The 10,192-nt window shown below is 47.3% G+C and overlaps 2 protein-coding genes across 8 annotated transcripts; both read right to left on the bottom strand.

The window, feature by feature from the left end:
• Positions 1–1,820: 1,820 nt before the first annotated feature.
• On the bottom strand, positions 1,821–5,720 carry LOC123447033. Of its 7 annotated transcripts, none has more exons than XM_045123592.1 (6): positions 4,926–5,016; positions 4,805–4,826; positions 4,380–4,704; positions 4,063–4,119; positions 3,874–3,982; positions 1,821–3,751 (listed from the first exon to the last, which is right to left on the bottom strand). In XM_045123592.1, the coding sequence occupies exon 6, from the start codon at positions 3,280–3,282 to the stop codon at positions 1,993–1,995; it is 1,290 nt and encodes a 429-aa protein (XP_044979527.1). In that variant the 5' UTR covers positions 3,283–3,751; positions 3,874–3,982; positions 4,063–4,119; positions 4,380–4,704; positions 4,805–4,826; positions 4,926–5,016; the 3' UTR covers positions 1,821–1,992. The 7 variants fall into 7 exon arrangements, with proteins under 7 accessions (XP_044979527.1, XP_044979526.1, XP_044979525.1 ...); XM_045123591.1 differs by having other exon boundaries at positions 4,805–4,837; positions 4,926–5,001; XM_045123590.1 differs by having other exon boundaries at positions 4,063–4,148; positions 4,805–5,018.
• A 3,025-nt stretch (positions 5,721–8,745) lies between these two features.
• LOC123447032 (glycine-rich RNA-binding protein blt801) lies at positions 8,746–9,743 on the bottom strand. Its single transcript, XM_045123587.1, has 2 exons — positions 9,523–9,743; positions 8,746–9,376 (listed from the first exon to the last, which is right to left on the bottom strand). The coding sequence occupies exons 1-2, from the start codon at positions 9,628–9,630 to the stop codon at positions 8,996–8,998; spliced, it is 489 nt and encodes a 162-aa protein (XP_044979522.1). The 5' UTR covers positions 9,631–9,743; the 3' UTR covers positions 8,746–8,995.
• Positions 9,744–10,192: the final 449 nt, after the last annotated feature.

Below are 10,192 nucleotides of genomic sequence, written 5' to 3'. Positions count from 1 at the left end.
TCGCAGAAAATATCTACCTTCATGGTTGCCGTGCGTTTGTATAATCTGATCACACTTACCAGTTACAACATGTCATATCAGTACATAGTAGTAACACACAAGAAATATGCAGTCCACAAGCTATTATATATAGAAAAACGAAAGAAACTGTATGTGTGTTACTACTATGTACGACACATGCGTCATGATTGATGAAATGTGAACTATATACAAAATTAACAAACCTTGTCTGGACCTCATGGTTGATGAAATGTGAACTATATACAAAATTAACAAACCTTGTCTGGACCCTATTTTTACTCACGTAATACAGATCTGACAAGATAGGAGGAAAGTTAGGCCTTGTTTGGGACCGCTCCGCTCCATTAAGAGTAGCTCCGCTTCAACAAATCCATTTTGGAGCAGTTTCATATAGGAGTTGTAGCTCTTTTTAAGAGAATGTTTGGCTTTTATCCAGCTCCAGCTTCACGAATGAAATTTTTTGGTGAAAAGGATCTATTTGAGTGGATTAGAGGGGAGAAACGAAGGGGTATCCACTTACTGGTGGCAATGGTGGGTAACTTTGCTCCAACTCCAGCTTCTACAATTTTATGGAGCACCTTCTAGAGAGCTCAAAAAAAACCAAGAAGTTGGACCCGAGATTCTAGCTTTTTTGTGGAGTTGTATATCGTAAAGCTATCCCGTTTGGCTTATGTTTTCTAGAACCGAGCTGATTTTTGTGGAGTAGAGCCGTCCCAAACACGCCCTTAGTTTCTAAACAACTAGGGCTACTCTCGGCCCACTATAACCAACGCTTCACGTACAACTGCAATTAGGCCGCCGGTAGGCAGCGATTCTCATGGAATTAGATCGTGTGTATTCTAACAGACAGGCTATCTTGTTTTTTTGGCTTATATTACAAACGGCTGACTAGATATCATTGTACATACCCTAAGAGGAAGAGAATGATGTTTTGTTTCCTTCAATGTTTTCAGGTTATTTTTGTTTTACAAATTTGGAATTGAAGCATTGAAATGTTGAAATGACATTGATGTTTGGCAATAAGCATAAGCTACTCCCTCCGTAAACTAATATAAGAATGTTTAGATCGTTAAAGTAATGATCTAAACGCTTTTATATTAGTTTACAGAGGGAGTATTAGTCTAATTGAATGAAAATTTGAGCACAGTTATCCTATTATATGGTACAATCATGATCTTGATAGAAAATGCCACAATGGGTGCTGGATAAGAGTATACAAACAGATGCCAGAGCTGTTTTCCAGCTTGCGCCTTTTACTGTTACTAGCAAAAGGGCCCGTGCGTTGCAACGGGAGAAAAGAATACCACATGCTCTTAATTTACAAAAAAGTCTATAATTTGAGTATTGTAGCTACTACCCAAACAAAGATGATCTTAGCTTTCAAAAGCGCAGTTCAAGATTCCACGGGTCTTCTATTTAAATATGACTTGAATTCGGATTTATTACATGCAAAGAAACGGTCAAGTAATCTTCTATTTTTTCTCTAATCATGATTTTGCTGAGATGTTCATCCACAATCCAAATCGATACCGGTATGAAAGAAAGACGGGTAATGCATTATTGATTAAGATTGTATCCTAGATACTCCCTCCGTCCCAAAATAACTGTCTCAACTTTGAACTAGCTTTAGTGCAAAATTATACTAAGCTTAAGACACTTATTTTGAGACGGAGGGAGTAGTATTTCTTTTAAATGGTTAACAGGTAAAATAACATCATATTCAGATTCTATATATTTTTCTAATCAAAATTCATTAATAACATGTTAAATTTAGAGTTATGGTTTAGAAGATATTATTATTTTAAAAAACATTTGATATGTATTACGGGTTTAATGTCATAAACATCAGAGGGATTTCTATAAAATACCATGACGGACTAAGAATACCTATTTCCTTTATTACTATCATCATCCTTCTTGATATGATCAATCCCTAAACGGTGTGTGCGATGAAGACCAATAACGCAAAGCTCAACCCGACATGGATTCCACGCACATGGCCAACATAACTCTCGTCATTACACTGTGCAGGGCACCTCTTCCTGAGATTTTATAAGCTTGTAGATCGGCTCCTCCTTTCTGTGGCCTGTCTTTAAGTTTATTCACAAGATTCTTGTAAATTAAGCGGAAATCCCGCAAAGACCTGATGACGTTCTCCCTAGCAAGGGCAACTTCATTTTTTGGCATTCCCTGATTGTCATCCTTTTCAACTTTCACCTTTTTTATATGATGTTCAGGTGTCCTCACCTTTCCCTGAGGAGAAATCCCGCACGATCGAAACTCTAACATTTGAAAGGGGGGTAGCATGCACCTCACAATACTTCTAGTTCCTGAAGTGCACTGTGTTGAGCTGCCCTGAGCCCTGTATTCCGGAGTTTTGAGAGACCCGCCATTGGAGCAGAAAGCTTTCGAGAATGACCGCTTGTACCCAACCGAGAACCTCCATGGCACAATTGCTTTCTGCCCTCTGCGGCAATTCGGGTCATTAGCATTGCTTCGAGGAACTGCAAAGCTGCACCTTTTGGCTGCTACATCACTCTCCTTGGTAACCCCACTTTCCATGCTAGCACCTTTTTCGCCCCGCTGCTCCAGCACATGATCTGCACCAGAAGAAACGTTGCTCTTTAACCCGTTCCTGGCGACACGGGACTTCTTCGAACCCTTAGACTCACAGTTCTCAGCTCCTACATTACTCTGAATCCCCTCCGGGACGCAAGCTGCCCCATCACCACCAACAACGCTGCCGCCAGTCCCAAAATCCTGGACAATTTCATCTCTTACGACACCGTTGCAGTCCGGCCCCTGAAAACAACAATCTCCTCCAGCCGCGTTGGCCAACCCATCACCCATAATATTGCCGCTGGACTTGCCCAAACGACACTCCGTTTCGGCACCTGTGCGAGCATTGTTCTCCATTTTCTCCCCATTGGAGCTCCTCCTGCTCATTGTGTGTGTGCCTCTCTTTATTTCGAAATCCTTTTCAGCACCGGTAAGAGACTCGTTCTCCATTTTAATAGCATGGGAGATGTTCACAGCCGTGCTGCGTGTGTCTCCGTTCGATTGAAAATCCTTTCCGGCACCGCTGTAGGCACCTTTCTCTATATGAACCCCATGGGAGCTCTTGGCAGGCCCACTGCGTGTGCCTCTTCTCAATGGGCAATCAATTTCAGCACCAGAGTTCTTGGTCGCACTGCGTGTGCTTCTCTTCAGCTGGCTATCCTGTCCAGCACCGACGCTACACTCCCCATCGCGCCTCTTCATGGTCTCAATGCGCGTGATTCTTTTCTTCGACCGGGCAACCGCCGGATCTCCTGCGCTACGGCCGCCGCTCGCCGCCACCGAGTTTTACAGGAGCAACCTCCTCGTCAAAGTGAAGGATTTCTGTAACCAAACCTTGATGCATTCAACCTGCTTCATGTTATTTCACTCAACTATGTCTTCAGTCCTAACACGGTGCAGGCCTAGCTAGTGTCATTCCCCAAGAAATGCCAGCTCGCTACAGCCATCGTCCATGGTAGCTAAGCTGTTATATGCACGAGCAGCGCTTCCCGTACCATCTTCTTGTTGCCCTCTACGTGCAGGACGTCTTGGAACAGACTCTTTGCCTGTTCCAGCAGCCTTTATATTCTCCTTGTTATTCCGAGACTCTTTTCCTGCTCCAGCAGCCTTTATCTTCTCCTTGTTATTCCGAGACCGCAACGGAGATCGCTGCTGCCCCATCTGTAGAGAGCTGCAACGCCACATCACTTGCACGTGAGCATCATACATAACAAACAACCAGAGGTAGGAAATGAAGCATCCATGTTAAAACTTGTAGGGAAAATCAGGCTAAAAAACAGAGCAGCATCGTACCTTCTCGAGCATAAGTGTTGCTTTTGAATAACATGGCATCAAACTTATCGATTGCAGGCAGTGCAGCAAAACACACCCGATCAGCATCAACCACTGCTTCCTGCTTCATCTTTTTTTCACGACAAGTGCAGTTGGATTACCAGGTAAGTGATCACAGCAACACACCCAAGAAAGTGAGCATGTACTAACCTGCGGTCCAGTAAAACGAAAATTATCAGTAGACTGCTCCTGCTGATCACTGGGGGCCTGCATGACGGCATATCGTTCACATTGCTCTGCCAAACATTGTTCCGCCTTACAACTGACTTAACCATGTCGTGGCTTATTGTCAAGATGGCACAGTAGACTATGAGACAAGCTTTTTTTTCTTTCTAGTATAAATAAATATTTTACTAAAATAACTGCACATACATATATGCATTGTCACTATACAACCTCGGTAATTGGAGAATCGAATTAAGATTACAAGATACTGTGTCAGTCACTCGTGGTATAAGGATTCTTACTCGGTATCTCCATGTATTAGTGACGCCGCTCCCACTTGTTCTTCTAGCTCTTGAGGGCAGAGTGGTGTGTGTAAGAGAGTGGTGTGTGTAAGTCAGCAAAAGAGTAACTGTTTTGCTATGAGGCCCACATGATCTCGGCTCCAACCTCCATGATGAATGTGGACGCATCCACCCATGTATTGTGGGCCTTGTATCATCATGTCAGATAATAATTCTTCCAAAGTAATCAGGCGTCAAAAGGATCCATCCACTCGTCATCCTCCCTTACGGCTTTTTCCCACCGTTCTTTGAACATCTCCAGCTCAGCTGACGATTGTCTTCTAATCTGTTGATTGAAATAAGAGGAGTGCAATTGACGTTACAAAATATGTAGGAGAAACATATTGATTTAGGTTTAGAGGGAAGAGAACATATGTTATACTCACGTGTATCCGCAAATTCATAGATCTTGGAGGTAACTCCAGCAAGAAGAAAATTGATGATCAGATGATAATACTGGTAGTTATCTTGCACGCATCGAGAAATCAAGGCTAAAAGGATTTGTACCTCCGCCCGCTGGTCACCCTGGGCGGCACCGCCGGCTCCCCGGTCTCCATCTCGCGCCGCGGCCGCCCTCCCGTCGCCTCGCGCGTCTTCTCGGACGGGGCCCTGTATTCGGAGGAAAACAAATCTCGTCGGGCCTCAGCACGGATCGAACGAAAGGTGCCAGAGAGGGGGAGAGGGAGAGAGAGAGGAGATGGGGTTAGGAGAGGAGGGGGGCGTACCTGAGCGAGGGGCCGGCAGCGGCGGCGGCGGCGGCGGCCTCACCTTCGCACCTCGACGCTGGTGACCCCGTCGGTGAGGATCTCCTCCAGTCCGCCGCTTGCGTAGTAGCCGATGCTAGCTCGCCGCCGCTTGCGTGCGCAGCCACCGCTGGTTGGCCGCCGCTTGCATGCGCAGAGCAGCCGTTGCTGGCTGGCCACCGCGTGCGTGCACGTGAAGCGCAGCCGCTGACGACTTGACGGGCCGTGTTTTTGACGTGCTCGAGTTCGAGCTCTTCCTTCATTGTTGCATATAAGATGTTTGTTGAAATGTTAAAGAGAGAAAGGGGAGAAAGAAGAAGTTTCATGTGGGCCCCACCTGTCATAACGGTCAACATACCAGTCAAAATAAACGGCGTTGATTTTTCTGTCACATCAGCCCTGACAGATGCCCCGTTTGTCATAAACGTGTTTAAATCTTCTAAAACAGTCATCACACAAAAATGCTAGTTTTCTGGGACGAATTACCATAAAATGGTAGTTTTTGATCAATTTTTTTAAACTGGTAGTTCTGTGGAACGATGACCTTAAAAGTGATAGTTTTTTGTCAGTTACTCCTATTAAGGGGACAAAAATATCGATCCACCATTTGAGTTTATCAAAAAGGTTGTGACAACTGAAGGGTATGAACAACATCGGAAGCTTGTGCCCTTTGCCTGCCGGTGTACCCTTTAAGAGACCTCATCTGCTGCACCGGCATCAAGGAATAATTCATCTTGAAACATATCATTGTTTTGAGCCAAAACTGAGTGAGTAGGTAATTTATATGTGTTCTATTTGATGTATTTTGTTGCTTTTCTTCCAAGAAGCTAAATTTGTGCAAACAAACGAGTATTAGTGCCCAGAATTTCTACTCTAGGTAAGATTTTGCTCTGAGCTCACATAAGTTGTTGTTGTACCAACAACATCGCCGCGCTCACATAAGTTGTTGTTGTACCAACAACATCGCCGCCTTGTCAGTTAACTGTTGGTGCATATTCCGTTCACTGTTAGTGTTTCCTACAATAATGCAAACATCATCCAGATCTTTTCTAGTTCAAGCAGAGTAAAAAAAGCATTTCGAACACGGGTGAACATGCACCAGATGGGTAAATGTATTCTTGGAGGTCGCTAATCTTTTGAGAATCTATGTGCTTGCTACAAAAGCAAAATCACAAAGAGCTACTTCACTCTCTGAAAAAAGAAGTTGAAGAGAAAAATCAGTCTAAGTTTCCCATGTTGATTCAGGGGCATCGAGGACAAACAAAATGGCAGATTTGACCGCAGGAGATCGTATACTGATCCATACCAAAACAAACATTACAATCCGGATTCTATGGGTGGTATTGGTACAGCCTAGATTATGTTCGAATACCAGGGAAATCACCTTGTTAACAATGACACCTCATCAGCCAATTCTTTGCAGAATGGCCTCAACGTGATCACTACCATCTTCCATGTCGGGGCCAATCCAGTAGCCAGAGATAACAATGTGCGCACCTAGAACGGCATCCACACAGTCTCTCAGAGATATACCGGTATAAAAACTTACAACATCTGCAGATCCCCTTGAAATAGCTGCTTGTCTCGACGAACTTGAACATGCGCAGCAGCCAACAAGGCTCCTCAATCTGAGGGACTCTACAGTTGCAATCAGATATTTATTAGTGTAAAAATCTTAGGCCAAATGAAATCAGATATTTATTAGTATAAATTCTCTTTTGCTATTGAAATTCTTGCATGTTGTACTGGATGCAGCACTCACCACTTAAAGGCAGCTTCCAGTGAAGCTGGTTCGTGCAGGCGACTTGATTCGGCTGTCCCTGTGAGCAAAGATGTTATAGAAGTTCAGATTCAGGTGGTTGAGACAAGCAGCAGCGGCAACCCATTGAGTTTAATTGGTTAGCCACAATGTGAATTACTCAAGCACCAGGTTGAAAAAGATGTCGGCATCTACCATGTTCTTATACAGAGTTATAGAAAATGAACACATGTATCATTCAGCTTCTTCCTTAACAGGAGAGTATTTTGGGAAACGGGGAGTAGAATGTATCAGCTAATGAGGAATGCCGTACTCCGGCGTTCCTGAGGTAAAATTTGAGTGGTTCAAGTTCCAGCAGGAGTACTATTACAACCTTCAGTTTTTTTTTTTTTCACAATAACCAGAGTAAACTTACTCAGAGTTATGGTTACAATCAGAGGACCAGACAACACGAACATCATCAGGCACGTCGCCTATATTCTCCTGATTGCCTTTGTTGCGAGCCAAAGCTGCAAGACTATGACCAGACAACCTTCAAATTTCAACAACAGAAAGGCGTGAAAATCTTGGGACAGTCATGGATACAATCCAATAAGCAAAATTTTGACCAGCAGGCTCTGAAATATTGCAATTATGTTAGTTACCGAACTATTTTGCAATTTTTCAAGCTTCAAATCAGTTCATGTCAACCATCTAGGGGCGGAGCCCACAACCTGTTCGACTAAATGTCTGCTCCATGAAACGGGGGTAGAAGAACTGAAGAAGGTGTAGTTGGCGAATTACCTTCGAGGTGGAGGGGCTCCGGCGAGGAGACGGTAGGGCCGCGGCCACACCTGGAGGCAGCAGCGAGCACGCCATGGTTGGACCCTTTGACTCCCATGCGTAGCTATTCTGGCGCTTCGGTGGACCAGTTCACTTCGACATATCTCCGCCTCTCTCTCCACTTCACGCCGCCGCCGGCGAGGATGAGGAGAGGCGGATCCCGCCCGCGCCACGCCCGCTCTTGGGCCACCCGAGCACCACCATCACTCAACGCCGGCGAGGATGAGGAGAGGCGGATCCATCAGGGCTGGGATGGCCGGCGGCGAGGGATTGATCAGGGCTGGGATGGCCGACAGCAAGGGGGTCGGGGCTAGGCAGCGTGGCGTGGGATTCGGCAGGGCTGGGTTTACCGGCGGCAAGGGAGTCGGGGTGGGCGGGGCGTCGTGCGGGGGAAGATGTGCGCGGGTTGGTGGGGATTATCGTTTCTTTAAGGTAGGGTTTTTTTTATGAACCGGTAGTTTTCTTTATTTAATCGCCTGGTTTACGAAGAGATGAAAAAAAAATCAGCAAAATTGCTAGCGGGAGGAAGTGGGGATCGAGAGGTCAAGCTATGGTCGAACTATCACGACGTTCGATCCTGCTTTAATAATAAAGATAAATCGGACAGTAATAAAACCAAAGCGTCCATTTAGTAGTAGTTCAAATGGCAGCTACGGAAAACTGCCTATCTATTTCCTTAGATTAACTATTGAATGATTTCTTGCCAATGTTTCCAGATATTCAAGGTGCACTTCAACCAGCAGAACTCGCCAAGGAAGTGTAAAAGTATTCAATAGGACATGGCAAGCAGTGCAACACTTCCTCGACTGTGCTCACGAAAATAAACATTCATAAGAGAGATTGAAAATTTCAGTGATTCATCACATCAACGAACTCAAAAAATCAGTTCACTGCAACAGGCAAAATATCAGGCCCAAGAGGAATAACGTCCACGGCAGGGCACGATCAGGAGAAAGGAATAAACTTTTGCACGCATACTACGGCCAACAGAAAACTAACGGTATATTGCGAACAAACTTTTGCCCTCATTTTTCATTTCACATCATATCACAACCATAGCGAACGGAACAGGGGAACGGTAACAAGTAGCACGGAACGGTAGCGTCACATCTAACGGTAGCCAGAGCATCTCAGAACCTAAGCGATGGAGCGAGATCTAGGGTTACTCGGGAGCGAGCGATAACACGGTAGACAGGTAAACGAAAAGGATAGATCGATAACTAGGATAACTGGCCGACAAGGGGCCCCACCATTCACTCCCTCCAGTTGCCGCCGCCGGAGCCGCCGCGGCTGCCACCGTAGCCGCCGCCGCCGCCGCCGTAGCCGCCGCCGCCGCCGTCACGGCTGCCGTAGCCGCCGCCGCCGCCGCTGCGGCCACCTCCGTAGCCACCGCCGCCGCCTCCGTAGCCGCCGCCTCCGCCCTCACGACGCTGGCCTCCGTAGCCGCCGCCGCCGCCGCCGAAGCCGCCTCCTCCTCCGCCGGAGCGGCGGGACTGGGCCTCGTTGACGGTGATGTTACGGCCGTCCAGGTCCTGGCCGTTCATGGCCTCGATGGCCTGGCGCATCGCCTCGTCCGACGCGAAGGTGACGAACCCGAACCCGCGGGAACGGCCCGTCTCCCTGTCAGTGATGATCTGCGCATCCAAAAAATTCACACACAAAAAAATCAGATCCCTAGCTCAGATCCAGAATTCAACATGTCGAACACCGCGGATCCATCTCGAATCGAGGAATCTACAGATCTATCGAGCGGATCGGGGGCGGGGACGGGGGACGATACCTTGGAGTCGATGACGTCGCCGTACTTGGAGAAGGCGTTCTGGAGGGACTGGTCGTCGGTGGCCCAGGCGAGGCCGCCCACGAAGCAGCGGTACTCGACGTCGGCCATCCTTCTCCCCGCCGCTAAACCCTAACGAACCGAACCGAACCGGACCGGGGGAACCGAGGACTGAGTGGGGAGGAGAAGCCAACCCCTGAGAAAGCACGAGGAGTCAAGGTCGCCCTAGCCGCCCCTTTTATAGCGCGCGCGGCGCCGCGGGGGCCGTCGTGATCGGATCGGACGGCGGCCGCGGGATAAGGATCGAGCGAGATATTTTCGCGCGATGGGCTCGAGGCGGGAGGCTTCTGGCTTTCTGGGCCAGCCCACGATCGGTCGATCGATTGGCGCTCGCGACAGGAAGATATTTTCGGCCGGGGAGGAGCGTCGCGTCGTCTAGGGTTTTCGATTCCCGCGCCGCCACCAACCCCGCAGCCCCTTTGCCCGATCGGGTCGTGGCGCGCCGGACCTGGTATGGACCAATCACGCGGCACGTCGGCAGATATTTTCGGGTAGCGGCCACTTGGGGTGAAACATGCTACTCCTACTTTTATTCTTTGATGGGAGGAGTGAAATGCAGTTTGCAATGTCATTGCATAAATACGTGTGTTTAGGGGGGGTGATTAGTTTAGGT

Source organism: Hordeum vulgare, chromosome 4H (assembly GCF_904849725.1).
Source record: "Hordeum vulgare subsp. vulgare chromosome 4H, MorexV3_pseudomolecules_assembly, whole genome shotgun sequence".
Taxonomy (NCBI): Eukaryota; Viridiplantae; Streptophyta; class Magnoliopsida; order Poales; family Poaceae; genus Hordeum; species Hordeum vulgare.
This window is presented reverse-complemented; position numbering and strand designations above follow the sequence as displayed.